Genomic DNA, 22,567 nt, shown 5'->3' with positions numbered 1-22,567 from the left:
TATATATATATATATATATATATACACACACACACACAAGTATTACTTGACCTCATTTTTGGATGTGTCGAGTAAAACAATCTTTAAATAAAAGTAATGGAGGGAAAACAATTTACGAACATTCCTTGGGCGGGTTTTGACATGTGATCATGTCCATAGTACTAAAGTACTTGATCTCTCGTTTATCTATTTCAAGTAAATTTAGCAAAAAATACACGTGAGATAATATATCTAAGAACATGTTATATTTCATCTATATTTTGATTTTCAATATTCAGCATTTTCTTTGTAGTGGTTCCAACACTGGGTTTCAGTTCAGCAAAATACGTATGGCCATTGATTGACTCTACATATACCTACGAAATAAAGAATTCCAAAGCTGGAGACTACAATCAGTGTGGATTCCACTTCGAGGGTGACCATCCCTCGTTTGCAGGAACCCCACTACAGTTAAATGGTTACACATATCCCTACATAGACATTGACATTGACAACAGTAACGAGTTTAAATCGTTTTCTTTCTCGTTGTCAGTTAATATTTCTGGTTTAGTTGGATGTATATTTCATTTCAAGTCCTCGACAACGGCATCTAACGTCATTCTCGAAGTCCGTGTTTGTGTTAATGGTACTTCACTTCAAATGGAGGCAATATCATCTGCAGGAATATCAAGTACTTTCCTATCGCCGTCTATGTTCCAAGGTCAATGGTTTGTGGTGCAAGCGGGAAGAGACTTTGATAATACAAAGATGAAGTTTATTTCTAGCCTCAGTGGTGAAACTATTTTAGCTTCTGATATACATGGCTCTAAAATTTTGGGATTGCCAGGAACTTTTCGAATCGGAGCGAAGCACGACACGACTATGGCGTTATCGTTAGAAGTTACCTGTTTCACAATGTATGACGTCACAACAAATACAGCTAATGATGTAACGGACATTGAAAATCAATGCCAGTCACCCTCTTCAGTATCAGGTGAGCAAAATTTATGATTTATAAGCAATGCGTGCAGTTGTATCTCTTCAGTCCCCAAACCTAAATTGCGTAAATGTTGATTACCGGTGTTGTAAAGTAGGATTTCTGCCCCATAGCCACTCCCCCCCCCCCCCCCCCCCGGAAATTTTACTCTAGAGTAGGATATCTCCCCCAGGGGAAATCTTACACCAGAGTCAAATTTCCCCCCTCTTTCTTTCTGAGAGTAGAATTTTGCCCCTCGTTATAGAGTCAATATAAACCACAGCCGCAATATTTTTGTTAAAGATAACGATGTTTTGTCAAGATAAACGACAAACTGATTTTTGAATGGTAAATGAGTGTTTTCGACTTATATGCTGTTATTGTAGTAAGCATTTTCTAAGCATATATTTCAAATCATCGAGTTTCCACCCAAAATTTGAACTTATGGGAAATTGTAAAATTAGTAACTCAAAAAATCGTAATACTCAATGTCTCAACACCATCTCTCAGCGCAGTGGTACGTGTTTGCTTACGAATTCTAAATGTATATCAGGGCACCTTTATTGATTTGATAATTTGTTTGCTTTCTAAAGGCCCAGTATTTCATCTATGGATCCATCATTTTCATAAAGAGTGAAAATTCTTAAATTCATGTTATTGATAAGTTCCACATATCATTTTGTGAGTATTTAAATGGAGTAGTTCTTCAAAGAAAAAAAGGCCAAAACTGAAAACAATACAAGAAACACTTCTTTTGGAAGCCGAAGCATGTGTTCCGTTGACCCCAGCGAGGTAATACTGGATTTGAAAGCAGAGAGCATATACTCTTTTAAAAGATTTGAAAAATTCCAAATATTTAGAGATAAATGACCCATTTTTAGTTCCTTGGCAACGGCAGCTATTTCAGATATTTATCTGATCTTCAGCCAGGAAGGATAACTCTTAAATTTATTATTTTATTTAAGTCTCAAAATGAAACTTGAAATTGAGATCTTTTCGTGCAACAATTTTCATTTTATGCATCTCAATATGATTCAAGGTCATTTGATGTCTTAGAAATGGTTTTGTAAAAAGTTGATATTTGTACCCCATAAAAAGAAAAAAAATAAATTCATTTTTAGAGAAATCAAATTTCCTTTAATCTAGCATTAGATACCAATGCTTATTCGCAGGATATGAAATTAGACTTGATATGTGATGTCTAGCATTGATAGCACAAGCTTTTTACACGAAATATTACATGAAAATTAAAGTAAATAGAAGAACTAATATACTGTATAAGCATAAAAAAGATGCAATTTTCTCCAAATGCTTGTTACCTATATTTTTTTAATCTTAAAATATATTTTTCGATCAATTTTCAATTACAAAATGCATAGCTGGTGTTTTAATTCGCATTTCCTGAAAATATATTTGAGATTTGATAATTTCACCTTTTTAATATGATTAATTGTAATGATGAACTTTGAAGAAATACCATGGGTTAATTCACGTTACTCTGTGAAATCGAAACATTTCTGTGAGCATTTTCAATTACTTAAAAGCTGATTTTCAGAACCTGAGGATCGGACTACCTTAAACAACAAAATTTTGGAGAGATCCTCAACATCAATATTATGTACATGTAGTTTGAAAATATGATTTCTTCGTTTGAGGAACGAATTAGACAGAAATTTTTACTTACTGTTATAACGAATTACTTATTCCATTGTATTCGGAATTACAAGGTTTTCATTCGAATATCTGGTTAAGATCACGTGGTTCTCTAGAATGGTCTCGTTGGCAAGGCTTTATAAGAGGTGAATAAGTGTTTAATTACCAGTTTAGGACGATACATAGAGCACACAAAAGTTAAAATTTTATCTATATTATTTATTCAATCCGACTTTATGATATAAATGTATATAATTATGGACTTTCAATATAATAAAGCTGCTGCGTGTCGTTGCTTTGTCAAACAAGATGTGTTTGTGAAACATTGATGCCCCCGTATGGCAACTTATAGCGAAGGTTAAACTTTCTCAGATGCAAATCAAATATGTTAGTTCCCAAAGTAAGGTCTTGTCTCGAGGAATATACCTGTGATATATGAAAGCCCCAGCAGCAACAATTGAATAGATATGGAGAAGGTTAAAGTTTTTCAAAAGTAAGTCAAGCATCAAGGTCAAGGTCAAATGGTCAAAATTAATGGTGGCCAAGGAAAAACCTTCTCACAAGAAATACACATGTGAAATATGAAAACCCTAGCACCAACCGTTCAAAAGTTAGGGCCAAGGTTAAAGTTTTACAAAAGGAGGTCAAACTCCAAGATCAAGGTCAAAGGGTCAAAGTCGTTGGTATCCAAAGGAAGGTCTTCTCACAAGGATTACATATGTGAAGTATGAAAGTCCTAGCACCAACTGTTCAAAAGTTAGGGCCAAGGTTAAAGTTTTTCAAAAGTAGGTCACACTCCTAGGTCAAGGTCAAAGGGTCAAAATTGTTGGTATCCAAAGAAAGGTCTTGTCTCAAGAATTACACATGTGAAGTATGAAAGCCCTAGCACCAACCGTTCAAAAGTTATGGCCAAGGTTAAAGTTTTTCAAAAGTAGGTCAAACTCCTTGGTCAAGGTCAAAGGGTCAAAGTTGTTGATATCCAAAGGAATGTCTTGCCACAGGATTATACATGTGAAGTATGAAAGCACTAGAATCAGTTGTTCAAAAGTTATGGCAAAGGTTAAAATTGGGTAAAATTTTGCAAAACTGGGTCAAACTCCAACGTCAAGTCAAAAGTTCAAATATGATGTTACCCAAAGAAAGATCTTGTCACAATGAATACGCATTAGAAATATGAAAGCCATATAGCTTCAACCAATCAAAAGTTATGGGCAATTTAAATCTTCGATTACGGGGGCATAACTAGTGCAAGTTGTTGTTTATTCTATTTTCATTTGAAAGTAATGAATAGATTTAAAGTAGAATACAATAGGAGGGAAACAATCTATTTAAACAAAATTCCTTTTTGTTTCTATGGATACAGTAAAAATTTGTCCGATCGAATAACATTGTACCTTTTTTTCAGAAACCAATTTGAGCAGATTAAAAGATGCTTTTAAAAAATTGGTTGAACGGTTGCTGAAAAAAAAGAGATTTAAAATTTTCAGTTTTCATTCTTCGTATGTTCACATACATCTGGTCACCATTTTGAAGAAAGGACACTTGTAACAATGTGTCGCTCCCCTTCCCCCTCATAACATTAGTATAGCCATTATATTTTATGGGGGATTGGCTCTGGGGGAAATCGTACTCTATAACTACTACACAGAGAAGGATCCCCCCCCCCGGAAAATTGAATCTGGCGTGGGGTTTTCGTAGGGGAAATCCTACTCTAGAGTCTTTTTTTCTGTGGGGGAAATCCTACTGGAGCCTTTTTACCTGGGGAAACCCTTTTCTAGAGCCACTTTTCCGGGAGGGGGGAGAGATTTTAGAAGGGAAAACCTACTCTACAAGACTGGTATGAGGTGATGGAGAAACATCAATTTTTATATTTAACCAATAATTATAACTACTTAGAGATTATACAGAACAAATAAAAATGTCTATGAATTACTAAGATATAAACCGTTATTTGAAGTCTTTCAGTGGTTAAGCAGGATAACATACATTATGATTAACTCACATCTTATAACATCAAATGTTTTAAAAGACGTCAGAATAGCCAAATAACACAAAAGAATTGAGAGAGAGTGAGAGAGGAAAACTATTACTTTATTTTTCCTCCTTCTTACTCACTTTCATTTATTTAGTTCTGATGATTCAAAAAATAAATGTTTATACACATGTGTAGATCTTTTTCACATTAATTATAGGTCTCCCTCCCCCGTCAGCGGGTTGCCCTGTTCCAGACACTACACAGCCTCCCTCTGTAACCACAGAGGCTACTTCACAATGCACGAGGACAATTTCTGGATTTCCTAATCAACGAAATGGATTCTTTAGTCTCACAGTGAAGAACACGACTTATTCCGATCCCGCTAACCTCATAGCAACCTTTAGTGTTTTCAGTAAGAGACACTGTGCTGAACAGTGCTTAAGAAATAATCAATGTTTATCATTTCTGTTCAGAAGTATGAATCTAGAACTTTCAATTTGTACCTTGTTTAATACACCTTCTCCGTCCAATCCAGGTCCATTGATGTATAGTCACTTGTATAAACTTACATGTAAGTAAGATGAAAATATATTGAAATACGGCGCCTTAAAGCAGTCTCTTGTCAACACGTCACATGTGTTTTACTGACATTAATTAGAGGAAGACATCCGATTTTGTGGTGTAGTCACTTGGTCAAAAGTTGATTTCATTGCTATGATCATGTCACATTTATGCGACTTCGGTATTTTTAGCTTAGAGCCTTCATATTAACTACATATGTGAAATAACATTTGAGTATCACTTGAACAAAGGTCAAGGTCAAAAAATTAAATTGCTCATTTCTGAGATACGGTTGCTGTAATATTTATGCTGTATAGTGTTAATTACCTTGGTGAAATGGATCGAGGAACCCGAAAGCACTTTATGTGACAGACAAATTTAAATAATGAGTACATATTTCAGTCATTTTTCTCACTCACTTTATAGACATCAAGAGATTCTGATGTGACTTAAAGGTCACTAGGGTCAATAGGGGAATATCATCTATTTAACCAAATGCATGTATAACTAAGGACATATACGCAACGCATTTTTGAACTTGACAAACGCATCAACATTTAGGAAAATCATCACTATAGAGGTCAGAACCATGACAACGAAATAAATTAATGCTTTAGAGTCCAGAAATAGGCGCTGAAGTGGGTGGGGGTATTTTTTCCAAGGTGAAAGCTTTTGTCCCTTGTAGAGTTTATGTATATAGGTGTGGTACGTCTTTTTTAAACGTGGTTTTTCTTGACTGAAAGGTTCATAATCCTTATTTTAACAACTTTTAAGTGTATTTTAAGTAGATTCAAAATTTTATTAATTTATTTTACATTTAACAATCCGGAAGACAAGTCCCTAAGCAAAAATCCTGGTAATGTTTGCTAATTTTTTTTGTCTGATTACATTTGATGGTACAATGATTTTAAATGAAGAATATCTTAGAAAATTATCAATGGGTAAGGTACGTTGTAAGCTACATGTACATACATGTTGCGTATGTCCTTAATTTCCCAGATCAAAAATATACTGTTCTGTGAAATTATGATAATCTTTTGGCTATATTTATAGGATTTTAGTGTAGATGGGTTTAAAAGTCGTAAGCAGAAGATTTTAAACGATAGATTGGACTATGGGGTGATGCTAATGAACGACAAGATAAGGTAAATCAACATCCCTATGTGATCTTAAGAAACACTTACGAAGCATTGATTAGACTACATGAAAATGTTACCACTTAATTAAAGTACATGCAAATATAAGTTTACTGTACTTTTAGAAAGGTAGAATTATTGGTATAGGTTACATTATTGAAGGTGATCGACTTCTTTCCTTTCCATTTTTATTTAATGTATAATTAAACCTAATTAACACAATTTCTACTCTTTTTATTGATCCTCTGAATTTCACATTCAGTGTTTTTTTTTTCAAGGCCGTCTGTTTTGTAGTTGGGTTGTAGTGCGTTGGGTGCGATCGCACCCCTTGTAAAAACGCGGAAAACATAATCAATTTTGAAACAAATTTAATTCATTTTCATATTCAAAATATTGTTGCTAGATTTCCTTTATTCAGTATTTGAAAACAATGACTTCAAGAATACACCAGATCTCACCAAAATAGTACTAATAAAAACAATCTGGCTCAGGGAGTACCCCAAAGTAGTTTCAATTATTTAAACAATAAAATGCTTTCTTTGGTTGTTAGTACGGGAATTAATGTTGCAGCTGTTGCAGAAAAAATACATAACCCGCGTAAGCGGATTATGTAAATTTTTTCCTGCAATAGCTACGACATTAATTCCCGTACTTACAAACAAAAAAAAGACATTTTATTGTTTATATTTATATCTGAAATTAAGTGAGATAAATATCGTATTATAGATGTGTATGTCATTGTATGCATAAATGATGAAAGAGCCGTTGCTGCAGAAATCTTTGCAGGTGATTTGCTAGATTGCGTTTACTGGCTGACAAACGGCAATGGTTTTCATAAGAAATAAAGGAAATGATATTCAGTGGATGTAAATATTACTTAAATTATTACTCAAAGAAATTATATAGTAGGTCAGTTAATAAAACATGGCAACTCGGTAAATAGCCATTGAACTGTTGTCTCTCGATGGCGGGGAAGACCTGAGAAACTATTGTTGTCCTTAGCCTTCGGCCTCGGGCAACAGTTTCCCAGGTTGTCTTCCTCACAAGCTCGATTGGGACAACAATTTGTTTCCCTTGTAGTCATGAAATAAATGTATAATACTAGTAGTCTAGTATTTACAGAAGGATGTTTGATAGTCTTCACTCCATATTCAGGATCAGAGAAGGCCAAATCCAGACCTATATGTGTTTGTATTGCATCTTCGTTATTACCTTTTCTAAACCACTTTCTATTCACTGGTTTCCTTATCCGAGAGCTTGGTTTTTAACTAGAACTTTGGTTTCTTGTCTGTCAATGTTTTATGCAATAGCAGTCACAATTGTAATACCATTGTCTACACTTAATTGTTTCTAAACCTTTGCCATGCATTTTTGTGAGTAGCCTTTGACCGTTTCAAATTTCTCCGTCTGTTTCCCTTTCCTTGACTTTTTCTTGTAAATAGGAGGAGAGTTTTCGAAAGCATGAAATGAACTGTGGAGAAAAAGCTTGAGGAGCACCCGGAATCCTTTATATCTCCAGTAGTTGATGTTTTATTGAAGATGAAATATATGGAGATAACGAACAGTATTCAAAGTCCATTAAACAATACAAAATAGGAGCAGAGCAAACACGGACCTCCAAAACATCAAAGGGGGGATCAGGTGCCATGGAGGAGTGAGCATCCCCTGCCGACCGGTCACACCCGCCGTTTGCTCCTTGTCATGATCGGGAAATAACGGAAAAATCCGTCGACAATTCAGTGTGTAAATAATGGTCTAACAATTAGTTTGAAAAACGTCAGTCAGCATTTGACTCAATGATAAATTGTATTTGCTGACAAGGTCATTGTATCGACCATAGAACTTACGAAATGATGACTTTAAACGAGACTGCTGATATTCTTGTTTCATCAACTTGTTTGTCAATAATTTACCTCGTTTTAGAAATTGTACATACGTAGAGCATGCTCTTGCGTATCGAATCAACTGAGAGATATAAACCCCATATGCAGGTGATGAAGGTATATTGCTGCATAAGTAAGGGAAATTGACGATTGAAAAGATCTCATGTAGATAAACCAAATAATGTCACAATTTAACAGACAATAGAAATGCCTCAATGATACAGCTATAAAAAAAAACTTTAAGATGTAGTTATTTATTTAAGTCTAACTGAAAACGATGAAAGCGATAAAACAAAGCTAGATTTAATTTACTTATTGAAGAAAAAAAGAAATGGAATTGAGAAGGAAATTCGATATTATCTATATTTTTTTGGGGGTTGGGGGGTTGGGTGGAATATACATAATAAGAGGGAAAATGGGAAAAAAAATAGCTCAAGGAGACAAAATGAGATGACTTTTATTGTTTGATTTGTTACCCGTCCTCCTTCCTTTTTGCTCAGTCATGTTGACGCTGCAGTCACGTGGTTTGAATCCGTGGTCAATTTATGTCTCACTATGTTGTTTGTATATGTAGTTTCTGAATTATGTTTGTCGGGAGCCTTTCTTCCCTTGATGGATGCATCATATCTCTGAATAGGCTATTTCAAATGCATGTCTTATAATCGTCATTGGCCGACTCACAATCCCGTTCCTTATACTTGTTTCTAAAGTCATTCCATCGGGCCGCACATCTTGGGCCCGTATTTTTTCAAGAATTGACTTTTCTTTATACATTTGTATATGTAAATCAGTCAGATGAATATCAGTACCTTGTATATTTTTTGTTCACCTAAGCCGAAGGCTCAAGTGAACTTTTCTGATCGAAGGGTGTCCCGGCGTCCGTCTGTCGTCTGTAAACTTTTCACATATCCGACTTCTTTCCAAGAACCACCTGGCCATTTTCAACAAAACTTGCCATAAAGCATCCTTGGATAAAGGGGATCTTTAGAAGTTTCTTCAAATGAAGGGCCACGAGATAAATAAGATTTAGTGAAAATTTAATAGCATCTGTGAAAAATCTTCTTCTCAATAACTACTGGACCAGAAAAGATGACACTTACTTGAAAGCTTCATTACATAGTGTAGATTCAATTTTGTTCAAATTATGAATCCAGGGGGTAGGGTGGGGCCACAATGGACGATCAAAGTTTTACATGGGAATACATAGGTAAAATCTTTAAAAATCTTCTTCTTAAGAACAGCAAAGCCATGATTAGTCATATATTTGTAATCATCCTCAATTAGTGTACATTCAAGTTTCTTCAAATCATGACCCTTGGGGGAAGGGTGGGGCCACAATTGGAGATCAAAGTTTCTCATAGGAATGTATAGAGAAAATTCTTAAAAATCTTTTAAAGCCATGATTATAGTCATATAAATATGGAAGAATCCTTAGTTATTGTAGATTCAAGTTTGTTCAAATCATGCCCCTCCTCTGTCCCTTCCCCGAGGGGGGGGGGGGGATAGGCTGGGACCACTTATATACATGTATTTGAACATCTCAATACTGAAAGAAATACACGCTATATAAACGCCGATTTTTTTATGTGAAACAAAATGATTAAATGGTTTGAGAAACATGATGTGTAATGAAAAAATAATACTTTCCACAAAGTTTTACTAAGTAAGTCGTAATTACAAAACAATCAAGCAAGATCTGCAATATTGAAAAATCAGTCTTTTCATGAATATTGATAAAGGAAGTGCGTAAAAAGTATATAGACACGCATGTCCGCGGGAAATCATAGACGACGAGGTACGTTGCATTTTGACTACGATTATGGATGAAAGGTTGATATAATCTCATAACAGAGTAGATGGTTTATACTGGTTGCTTTAAAAGATAAGTATCTTTAAGAGTTAGGCGTGTGCCATTCATTTCAAAAGTGATTTGTACGGCCTACCTCGTTTTCTTGACGCCATTTTTGTTTATCAGTCTAAAAGTAGCGACGGTGTCACGTGATGCATTAATTTAAAAAGAGGCATTACTTTCCTAGCAGGAAAATAAATAGTTATAATTTGACATCTCTATAACGTGTTCGTTTTCAATTGTGTAATTTACAGTATATTCGTAACTTTGATAGGTAAACATAATAAATAAATTCCCAACTTTATTCTTAACTGACGCAAGTTATAGCGTGTATAACTTGAACTGATTTCTGCTTTTCTCTAGCCAAAGTGCTCAGGTGAGTGATGTGGTCCATATGCCTCTTGTTAATCTATGTATCCAGAAGAAACTTCTATACATGTAAATCAGTGGTGGTTTTAAGAACTTTACCATCGTGTGACTTTCTTTTTAATTGTTAGTTTGCATCAGTTTGATTTATTCTTTCTAAGGGTAGATCTTGGTGCTTTTGATTTTAGTGAAAAGTATCGCGGGTGAGTAAATTAATCAATCGTGGAATGCTCATTTGGTGCTCTCGGGACGACTTCAAAGATCTGCTTGCTGAAGTGATCTTGATTGATATGTTCTTTCTCCACTATATATAACTGAGCTTTTGACAAGTATATAAAGTGTTTTTACTCTTCCACTTCCTCAAGTCCATTTAAGGGTGGTGAGGATGGTGGCAGTAAACCTTGCACATTGCATGACTGATGGCATGAAAATAGTACTTGAATGTCGTGCGATTTTTGCTGAGAGTTTTATATAAAGTTTTACCTAATGGAATGTTACCCGACAATCATCTAGCAACCATCTACTGAGACACATTATCTGTTCGATTTTTTATTTATTTTTTATTTTAAATCTAGGCCGATGCTAGGAGCTATGAACGAGCAGACGATAAGCACGTAGAAGCTTGAACAACAGTGGCTGTCAGCTATCATCCGCAACTGTACTCGGCAATGCTGGTACCGGACATCCATGACTGTACCTGCTCACTAATATCAAAAACGGAATGTCAGAGCAAGATTTTCCGGATTGTTCAACGTATTAAACTGTATGTTGTTAATTAAGTATGGATTGTTTTTTTTAATGAAACATACGAAATGTGTTAATAATTAATCTTCTTTATGGAAGGCTGTAATCGCCAAAACGGTAACGATAACTAGCTTAGTGAATATATCGCGGAAAATATATGTGTAAGCTTGACTATGCCTAAATCCATTGCATAGATCGCTATTATCTCTAAAAAGTAACATTTACTACAGCGTACATTTTGTATATCTATGACTGTATACCTGTGCCTGATATACAACCTGTGCCGTACATACACACTACCACTGACTCAACCCGCGCTTGATTAACTTAACCCGCGCTTGATTAATAACATCCACAACAAAAAATTCTGTGGATTTTCTCCGATTTAGATTTAGACTGAATTCAATCAAAGCGCAATTAACGCTAATTTTTATATTACCCATGACAGTGATACCTAGACAAACGATGTCAGCAGTGATTAGGGAAGGATCCAAAACTTTTACAGATTTAAATTTAAAGCTTTATGTTCAGAGTACAATATGAGCCAGGTCTTTAAAAAATTTTTTTGGGGGGAGGGGGGGCGGGGGGGGGGGCTGGGGGCATGATTTCAATATCCTACGTGCTCAATAACAATGATGAATTTAAAATGAAACATGCTAGTATAATTATAGAAAATATACGAGTAAACAATAAACAAAGTAAAATAAAAAAGGAAATTAAAATAAATGTTGGAATTAATTTGTAATCCTCAATTTTATGTTAGAAAGTATAAGTACGTCACAATATTATTAATTTCACCCTTTTCATTGAACACGCAAGAGGTGTCAATGAAAAGCACAGGTTTTTTTCCCATAAATATATGTCTTACGATATATACGGGTGGAATGGGCTAATCCACCCGTTTTCAATGTGTTATATATATAAACATCTCAAGTGCACCCCAGGAAGTAGCTCCTATATGCCCTGAAAAAGAATAGTTCCTGACAAAAAACCTTTATTTATTTACAAAGTACATAAAATTTACTAGGCACAGGTATCAAAGTTGTAAAAATAGGCTGGAAGACCCCCCCCCCCCCCCGAAAAAAAAAATCTCAAAAGAAATAAAAATTAATTTTATATGCATGAAACAATTAACATCTTGACTGGTCGATAACCGTGGTGTGATACCTGGAATACGTAGGGTATGGTATTAAAATAATTGCTCATATTAAAGGAAATTAATGCTATAATTATCGATAACATCCGAAGAAAATATTTGTATAAGTAAATATTTTTATTAGATCCACCTCTCTAAAATTCTGCTGTACTGTCCAGACAACTCTAGAAATTTTACACCATGACTGTACCGGTGCCTGATTGACAACATCCACGACTGTACCTGTCCAGTACACACACTTTATTCTACATCCATGACTGTACCAGTGCTTATAAACAACATCCATGACCGTACCTGTGCCTTATAAACAACATCCCTGACCGTACCTGTGCCTTATAAACAATATCCCTGACTGTACCTGTGCCTTATAAACAACATCCATGACTGTACCTGTGCCTTATAAACAACATCCATGACTGTACCTGTTCAGTACACACACTTTATTCTACACCCATGACTGTACCTGTGCCTTATAAACAACATCCATGACTGTACCTGTGCCTTATAAACAACATCCACGACTGTACCTGTACCTTATAAACAACATCCATGACTGTACCTGTGCCTTATAAACAACATCCATGACTGTACCTGTGCCTTATAAACAACATCCATGACTGTACCTGTCCAGTACACACACTTTATTCTACATCCACGACTGTGCCTGTGCCTTATAAACAACATCCATGACTGTACCTGTCCAATACACACACTTTATTGTACATCCCTGACTGTACCTGTGCTTATAAACAACATCCGTGACCGTACCTGTCCAGTATACACACTTTATTCAACATCAATGACTGTACCTGTGTCTTATAAACAACATCCACGACTGTACCTGTCCAGTACACACACTTTATTCTACATCCATGACTGTACCTGTGCTTATAAACAACATCCATGACTGTACCTGTCCAGTACACACACTTTATTCTACATCCATGACTGTACCTGTGCCTTATAAACAACATCCACGACTGTACATGTCCAGTACACACACTTTATTCTACATCCCTGACTGTACCTTTGCCTTATAAACAACATCCACGACTGTACATGTGCTTATATACATACTTTATTCTACATCCATGACTGTACCTGTGCCTTATAAACAACATCCACGACTGTACCTATGCATATATACATACTTTATTCTACATCCCTGACTGTACCTGTGCCTTAAAAACAACATTCACGACTGTACCTGTTCAGTGCACACACTTTATTCTACATCCATGACTGCATCTTTGCGTTATTAACAACATCCAAGAAAAGTTACTCAAGGCTCTACTAAAAGTTTGTTCTTTTGTCGTTTATGACCCGAACCCCCACCCCCAATGCAACCCCCACCCCGTCAAAAAAATTGAATCATACATGGCCGTAGGAACCGGGGGGGGGGCACGGGGGGCCGTGCCCCCCCCCCCAATAATTTTGCCGATATATAGATTACTATAGTAAACATAGATACTATAAGCATGTGCCTCCTCAATAAAACCGCCTGATTATAATTTTTTTTTTTTTTTTTTTTTTTTGCTTGTCAAGGAATATTTGGTAGTTGACGACCTTTTTTTTTTTTTTTTTTTTTATTTTTAATTCTTTTGCTTGTCAGAAAATTTTTAGTAGTGCCCCCTCAACTGTCAACTGAAAAATGTTTGGCTGTGCCCCCCCCCCCCCCAAACTGAAATTGCTTCCTACGGGCCTGTCATATGCCTGCAAGAAAGCTTGGGATTTAGTCTTTTTTTTAAGAGGAAATACTCCTTCTTTCGATATACTCCATCCTCGCCTTCACAACTTCTGCCAAGTTTTATTATTATTGTAGAAGAGTTTATAAGTAATGGATTAATTATTTTAAAACCAGTGTCAAAAAGTTAACTGCTCATTTAAAACTCTTCTCATAAAGAGGGGGAAGGGTTAGACAATTTTATAAATTGAAATCGGGCTTTAAACATAACAAGTGATCCAGATTTTCAAATACTCATGGAAATGGATAAATAACCATCAAATCTCTCCGTATGTTTAACTTATGTAAAAGTCAACTGACATATTAGATTCATTGGCAATAAAATGACTATTTTTGCTGCTTTTAGTCTGTAAACATATGTTCTACACCCTCATCCATCCCCCCCCCTCCCCAACAACCCACTCCCCTGAAACAAGAAACAATTGGTATAAATTTGAATTTGTGAAATAACAATTCATAATACTTTAAAAGGAATTGTTGTTTCAGTGAGGGGGGGGGGGGATAAAAATATTTTCCGTTGATTTCTATAGAGATGAAGTTGTACCAAAATTATAGACTTATCTCTCTTTGTTTTCCCAAATAAGTTATGTTTTTTGATAAAATTCACATAAATATTCGGTATATAAATATGAAAAAATCATTCCAATATGTCAATTTTCTAAATTAACTCTGCGATAGATGGCAGAATTTTACTATCATTCTTGCTATCATATGGTTTATTCAAGCATGCGTATTAAAGCTATTGAGACAAGCTTTCTGCATTAACAATACTAGTCCACTACCGGCAAGTGTAATCTGGTTCCCATTAAAAATTGAAAATGCTGTAATTCTGTCAAAAAATCATTGAAGCGGAACATAATGCAAACTTGATCTGTGACTCATCAAGATACAATCACATACCAAAAATCAACTCAATATCTGCAAACGTTTGGAAAAAAAGTGTGGAAAACCCTTAAAAATTAAAAAGATTGTAATTTCCTCAAAATTCAATGAAGCAGAATGAAATTAAAAACTTGATCTGTAACTCATCAATACACACTAACATACCAAAATCAGCTTAATATTTGCAAACGTTTAGAAAAAAGTGCGGAAAACCAAGTGGGACAGAGTGACAGAGGGACAGCTAGGCGGACAGTTTGACAGACAGACGGACGGACAGACTCAGAGGAAACCTATCGTCCTCTCCGGTTTCAATTTATTTTATTAGTCCCCTACCGGTGAAACTGGAGGGGACTATAGGTTTCCTCTGAGTCTGTCCGTCCGTCTGTCGGTCTGTCTGTCTGTCTGTCCCACTTGGTTTTCCGCACTTTATTTCTAAACGCTTGCTGATATTGATGAGCTGATTTTTGGCATGTGAGTGTATCTTGATGAGTTAGAGATCAAGTTTGCATTTCGTTCCGCTTCAGTGCTTTTTGACGGAATTACGACCTTTTCATTTTTTCAGGATTTTCCGCATTTTTTTCTAAACGTTTGCGGATATTGAGCTGATTTTTGGTATGTGACTTTTCCTTGATGAGTTATAGAAGAAGTTTGCATTTCGTTCCGCTTCATTGATTTATGACGGAATTATGGCATTTTCAATTTTTAACGGGAACCAGATTACACTTGCCGGTAGGGGACTAGTATTGCTAATGCAATACTCTCAGAATGCTTGTTCTTGTTGAAAGGGCAGATTACTCTATTTGCATAAATGTACCACAAAATTAGAACTCTTTAGTGTGCAGTGTATAGAGGGCTCTTAAGCACTTGAAAAAAAAATCCAACTTTTTCCTCATTTTCCCCTCCTGTTTAAGTCATGTTTCATCATTGGGTTATTATACCCCCGCTCCGAAGGAGAGGGGGGTATACTGTTTTACCCTTGTGTGTCTGTCTGGCTGTCCGTCTGTCTGTCTGTCCGTCTATCTGTGTGTCTGTCTGTCTGTCCGTAACAGTTTTCTCAGCAACTACTCATCGCAGATGCTTGAAATTTTAGCACACTCTTTGTTTAGGCATGCCATATTATGGGATTCATTTTTGTACGAATCTGATGTCAACTTCTTGTTCATTCTTGTGTCTGTCCATAACTGAACTTGTGTACATTCACGTCAAAGCGGGGGTATTACTAGTGAGCATTGGCTCACAGAATTCTTGTTTTCTTTAATTCTTTTGGATGCCATTTAAACATTGAATTGTGAAGTGTACGAGATACATGTAGTATTACATGTACTGCAATAATTATTTTCGATAGGTCTTTCTTTGTTAACACGATAAAATGCACTATTCCATCCTAAATGTTTTCAACTATGAAAACATTTTTACACCTTCTTCTGTGCCAACCCCAAAGTTGCGGGATATTATTATCATAGTTTACAACTGATTATACGTCAAACGTATACGACAAACGTTTATTAAAATTAATAATAGTAATTGGCTATATGTTGACTTATAGCTTTGAGTCTTCCACCTGTACACTGATGATTAATTGTGTCTCGAACTTGATTCTAATTGATTTTCATGGTCAAATTTTAAGAGTCAAGTACACACTTAAAGATCAAAATTTGTGAGTGAAATAAAATTGTTTAAATATTGTTGTTTTTATGGTAGGATGGTCCAAATACAGTATACAATACGTACCTCTTAAACCCTGAGAAGTTTATTGTGTGTAAATCTTGATTATAAGGCATAGGTACAGTCATAGATGTAGTGTGTGTCATACGCAGGTACAGTTGTGGATGTTGTTTATAAGGCACAGGTAAAGTCATGGATGTAGAATAAAGTGTGTGTACTGGACAGGTACAGTCGTGGATGTCGTTTATAAGGCACAGGTACAGTCATGGATGTAGAATAAAGTGTGTGTACTGGACAGGTACAGTCATGGATGTTGTTTATAAGCACAGGAACAGTCATGGATGTAGAATAAAGTGTGTGTACTGGACAGGTACAGTCGTGGATGTTGTCAATCAGAAACCGGTACAGTCATGGTGTAAAATTTCTAGAGTTGTCAGGACAGGTACAGTTGTGGATGTTGCATCCCAAGAAATTCCTTACGATTTTCTTTGAGCTGAACACAATAAAGGTGCTATTAACGCTATTCACCGATATTCCCTATAGATTGATTCCAGACAATTGATTGCAGAATCTTAGAGAGGCGGATCTAATAAGAATATTTATTTATACAAATATTTTCTTCGGATGTTATCGATAATTATAGCATTAATTTCCTTTAATATGAGCAATTATTTTAATACCATACCCTACGTATTCCAGGTATCACACCACGGTTATCGACCAGTCAAGATGTTAATTGTTCCATGCATATAAAATTAATTTTTATTTCTTTTGAGAATTTTTTTTGGTGGGGGGGGGGCTTCCAGCCTATTTTTACAACTTTGATACCTGTGCCTAGTAAATTTTATGTACTTTGTAAATAAATAAAGGTTTTTTGTCAGGAACTATTCTTTTTCATGCAGGGCATAGGGGGCTACTTCCTGGGGTGCACTTGAGATGTATATATAACACATTGAAAACGGGTGGATTAGCCCATTCCACCCGTATATATCGTAAGACATACAAATGTATATTTATTGGGAAAAAAAACATGTGCTTTTCATTGACACCACTTGCGTGATCAGTGAAATGGGTGAAATTAATAATATTGTGACGTACTTATAAATTGAGGATTACAAATTAATTCCAATATATTTATTTTAATTTCCTTTTTTATTTTACTTTGTTTATTGTTTACTCGTATATTTTCTATAATTATACTAGCATGTTTCATTTTAAATTCATCATTGTTATTGAGCACGTAGGATATTGAAATCATGCCCCCCCCCCCCCAAAAAAAAAAAAATTAAAGACCTGGCTCATATTGTACTCTGAACATAAAGCTTTAAATTTAAATCTGTAAAAGTTCTGGATCCTTCCCTAATCACTGCTGACATCGTTTGTCTCGGTATCACTGTCATGGGTAATATAAAGATTAGCGTTAATTGCGCTTTGATTGAATTCAGTCTAAATCTAAATCGGAGAAAATCCACAGAATTTTTTGTTGTGGATGTTATTAATCAAGAGCGGGTTAAGTTAATCAAGCGCGGGTTGAGTCAGTGGTAGTGTGTATGTACGGCACAGGTACAGTCGCAGATGGTGTATATCAGGCACAGGTATACAGTCATAGATATACAAAATTTAGGCATAGTCAAGTTTACATATATTCACTAAGCCAGTTATCGTTACCGTTTTGGCGATTACAGCCTTCCATAAAGTAGATTTATTTAAAATCAGAAATTTTCTTTCCTCCATATTAACACATTTCGTATTTTTCATTTAAAAACAATCCATACTTAATTAACAACATATAGTTTAATATGTTGAACAATCCGGAAAATCTTGCTCTGACATTCCGTTTTTGATATTAGTGAGCAGGTACAGTCATGGATGTCCGGTACCAGCACTGCCGAGTACAGTTGAGGATGTTAGCTGACAGACCCCACTCAGCTTGAAGCCAATTAGGAAAATTATCAAAGGACTGAAAGTGCACATAAAATTCATTATTAAAATTACAAGAGGACCCTGGGCCACATCGACTCACCTGAGCACATTAGCTAGGAGAAAGCAGAAATTAGTTCGGTATTGAAAATTTTTATAAGTGGTCCCAAATTACCCCCCCCCCCCCCCCCCGAGGGCAGTACTTGATTTTAACTATTTTGAATCTACACTAGCTGAGGACGCTTCCATACGGTATTTCTTTGACTAATCATGGCTTTAAAAGATTTTTAAAGATTTTTCCTATACTTTTGATCTTCTAATGTGGCTCCACCCTAGCCCCAGAGGACAATTAATGATTTTAAAAACCTGGGGCCCGTTTTACAAAAGAACGTACGACTAAGACCAAAGAAAACTCTGGTCATAACTTTCTAATTTACACTAAATTGAAAATGGCTTTAATCTCTTTAAAAGGAATGTAGAAAGATAATTTTACACAAGCAATTTTAAACAGAATCTTTAATTTTGCAAAATTTTACAATGAACTAAAGTTTTTGGTTTTAGTCGTAAGTTCTTTTGTAAAACAGGCCACTGGATCTTTACTATATGAGGACGCTTCTGAATTAATATGACTAATAATGGCTTTGCTTTTCTTGAGAATTAAGAAAATTTTTAATGATTTTTCCTAAATATTCCATTGTACATGTATATCTTTGATCCCCTTCTTTACTCATGGGGGTCAAGATTTCAACAAATTTAAATCTACGTTACAGCGGATGCTTCTTTATTAATAAGACTAATTATGGCTTTGCTGTTCTTGAGAAGAAGATTCTTATAGATATTTCTTATATATTCCCATATATAACTTTAATCCCTGTTGTGGCCCCACCTTACCCTAGCGGTTTATATATGATTTGAACTAAAATGAATCTACATTACCCGCGGATGCTTCTGTAATAATTATGACTTTTCTGTTTTTGTGAAGAATTTTTTTCTATGTATTCTACTAGTATGTAAAACTTTGTAAAACCATTGTGCCCCTCTAACCCCCCCCCCCCCCGGGGAGGGTCATGCTAAAAAAAACTGAAATCTAAACTACATGAGGGTGTTTACGTATAAAGTCATGTAATGCAATTTTAGAGACGTGGTTAACTGTAGACCTGTTAACGAGGTTCGCTCCTGAGCTTTTGAGCAGATTTTTTTTATCTTAACCTATATTTCAAAAATTCTGCATTATGGTTTAATTCTTACAATAAATTTGGATTCTACAATGCCAATTTAACTATATTCATTTAAAACTCCATGATTAAATTCCATACCAAAAGCATTAAGTGGGGAACTATATTTTGTGGCGGAAGATTTTTTTTTAGAAGAAAATGATTTTTTTTTCTTTCGAAGTATTTAAAATATGTTAAGTTTGGATTCCTATTTTTACATGCAGTCTGCACACATAGTTATTTTATGAAGTGAACTGTTTTATACTGGTCCTAAATTATCTATCAAATAAACTGTCATGAATTCTATCATCATATTTGATAAATATCGTAAATATATTGTGAAAATGAAGAAAAAAAGAGCCCTAATTTAAGCTTAAAATTAGCACTATTTTAGTAATATCTAAAAATTAACATCACAGACCCCCACGTTTAATTTTCTTTTCTGAATATATAAGATACTTTTAAGCATTCTTTTGAAATTCAGTAAAAAGTCATTACTTTCAAATGATTTTTTTGCTTGTTAAATTTTTAATGCCAGAAAAATGAAAATTTTTGAGTGCAAAAAGGTCAAATAATGGTACATGCGGAGTAATTTGAGAATTTCTTCTTTGTTACAAATTTTAATGTGTCTATTTAAGATGAAATAAGACTGTGTTTGTTCCCATAATTTATTTGAACAAAAAATATTGGAGGAAAAACTTGAAAAAATTGACTTATGTGCAAGACGTATTTACAGTGCAAAAAGGTCAAACTAAATGCTCTGTAGCACCAAAAGAAGCGCATTGACCCCCATTTTTTGTTTTAATTTTTAATTAAGCTATGTGTATAAATTCTAAAAATATACTTGATAAAAAATTCTCATTACTTTTGATGGCAGGATCCAACCTCCTTAAAGCATGAATGAATTCATTTTAAAAATTTCATTTCCAATTATCGTGAAGTGCGGAAAAAATGGCTTGTCTCTTTTCATTCAAGTGTCCAGCGAGATCTAGAGATAATTGCTAATGCAAGCCAAACAATGGGCCCTAATTAGAGTAAATTAAAGGTTTAACATCTGAAACTGAAAAACGGTACATAATTTGGAGATTCATTTGGTTTATAAATTTATTCATTTATCTTACTGACGACGACGATCTTAATGTGGCGCTAATATTTTTAACTGTGGCGGAACTATGGCGCTAAGGAATTTAACTGTGGCGGGGCCGCCAGGTTAAATGGCCCATGGAGAACCCTGACCCTTGAACTATCATAAACAGCTTAAGCAGGTTCTTTCCGAACAATTTTGTTCTGTGATGACGGATTTATTAAGGTGTCGCAATCCATTTTTTTTTGGGGGGGGGGAGAAGGGTATTTCATTCGGTGTTTCTATACTATACTGCGCATCTTCTGACAAAAAAAGATCAGCAATGAAGAATTATGTACGACACATTCACTCTCTCCCAAGAGATGAAGAAGAGGAAATGGATGTGGAGATCAAGAGGAGGAAATGGATGTGGAGATCAAGAGGAGGAAATGGATGTGGAGATCAAGAAGAGCATGTGAATGTGGATGAACCATATTTTCAGGATACATCCAGATTCTATCCCTTAAGTTCCATGGAATTGGACTCCGCGCCAGGAAAGAGGAAGAGAACACCTAGAGAAACATGGAGACGGCCCACCGAAAAAGAATTGAAAGAGAGAAGATGGACAAGGGGTCTGATAATAGTGCAATAGTCTGTTTGACAGATTTTACTAAAACCCCTGGTCAGTTCAGCAGACTGGGAAAACTTGTGGTTTTTTTGTCAGCCTTCTGTGCTCTTTAATAGCAAAAAAAACGGAGGTTTAAAGCCCATTTTAAGGATGTTAAATAAAGATTAATAAAAATAAATCATTTGAAGATTTTTTTTTACTTATAACAACATTTATTTCTGTAAGAAATGTAAACTTTTGTGGTCAAATTCAGATGTGCCTAACGGGGTTTAAAAGTTTGGCACCAAAGGGGGTTTCAACTGAAGTACTTTTTCTCTGGTTTCCCTTTAAGAATATGGATTCTTGGTCCATTCATCACGAAGAAGAAGTTACAGACCATCTGGAAGGCAAGAAGTTTGTTTGTCACCTGTGTGCAAAGACACATGCAGATATGAATGTGGGGCCACTCAAGAAGCACATTGCGTCTCTCGCACAAGGAAATAAGTGTCCCTAGGGCACATGTAGGAAGGAGAGTTCAATGTTGTATTTGTTAAAGTCACACAAGAGGAGACAGCATGAACTGCATAGAAATATGCTTTGTTCCATATGCAGGACTTCATTTTCCACCCGTGCGTCCTGAAACAAGCACACGCAAAATTCCCGCGGAGAAAAAGGTTCTATGTCAAACTTGTGAACATAACATATAAACAGACACATGAGAGTTTATGATTCGGCAATTTAAAGCAGTGGTTGACTTGTTTTGTAATTGCTATACAAATTTGGAGGAGCACACGAACAAATGCAAGATTGATGTGACTTTTGTAACATGTTCTTTGTGTCCAAACTCTCTTTGAGACAACATATGAAAAATAAGCATGATCCAAAACTTCGCCTTTGTTCTTGCGGTAAAGGGTATAATTAAAAAAAAAAACATCAGAAAAATGTAATTTGACAGCTGCAAATCTATGCATACAAATCTTCTTCTATTACCAGTATATTCAAATTGTTCGTAAATGGCAAAGAGTATTTTTGATCCATTTTTAGCTCACCTGAGCCGAAGGCTCAAGTGAGCTCTTCTGATCGAAATTTGTCCGTTGTCTGTCGTCGTTGTCGTCGTCGTCGGCGTTGTTGTTGTAAACTTTTCACAATTTCATCTTCTTCTCCAAAACTACTGGGCCATTTTCAACCAAACTT

At 35.4% G+C, this 22,567-nt stretch overlaps 2 protein-coding genes across 2 annotated transcripts in view; one reads left to right on the top strand and one right to left on the bottom strand.

Moving 5' to 3' along the window:
* Nucleotides 1-270: 270 nt before the first annotated feature.
* On the top strand, nucleotides 271-5,162 carry LOC133173229 (uncharacterized; the record flags this gene model as incomplete). The annotated part of the gene is made up of 2 exons (XM_061308206.1): nucleotides 271-973; nucleotides 4,801-5,162. Coding segments are annotated over 2 exons (1,065 nt in total), but the record flags the coding sequence as incomplete, so codon positions are not given.
* Nucleotides 5,163-21,103: 15,941 nt separating this feature from the next.
* The window catches only part of LOC133172934 (uncharacterized), a 92,618-nt gene continuing 91,154 nt past the window's right edge, over nucleotides 21,104-22,567 (bottom strand). Inside the window, exon 8 of the mRNA XM_061307787.1 lies at nucleotides 21,104-21,113. The gene's annotated coding sequence lies outside the window, so the exon portion shown is untranslated. The remainder of the gene's footprint in view (nucleotides 21,114-22,567) is intronic.

The sequence above is a fragment of the Saccostrea echinata genome, unplaced genomic scaffold, assembly GCF_033153115.1.
Source record: "Saccostrea echinata isolate AGI-Se365-2 ecotype Australia unplaced genomic scaffold, CSIRO_AGI_Sech_v1 ptg000056l, whole genome shotgun sequence".
NCBI lineage: Eukaryota > Metazoa > Mollusca > Bivalvia > Ostreida > Ostreidae > Saccostrea > Saccostrea echinata.
Note: the sequence above shows the minus strand (reverse complement) of the source record. Positions and strands in the feature narration are given on the sequence as shown.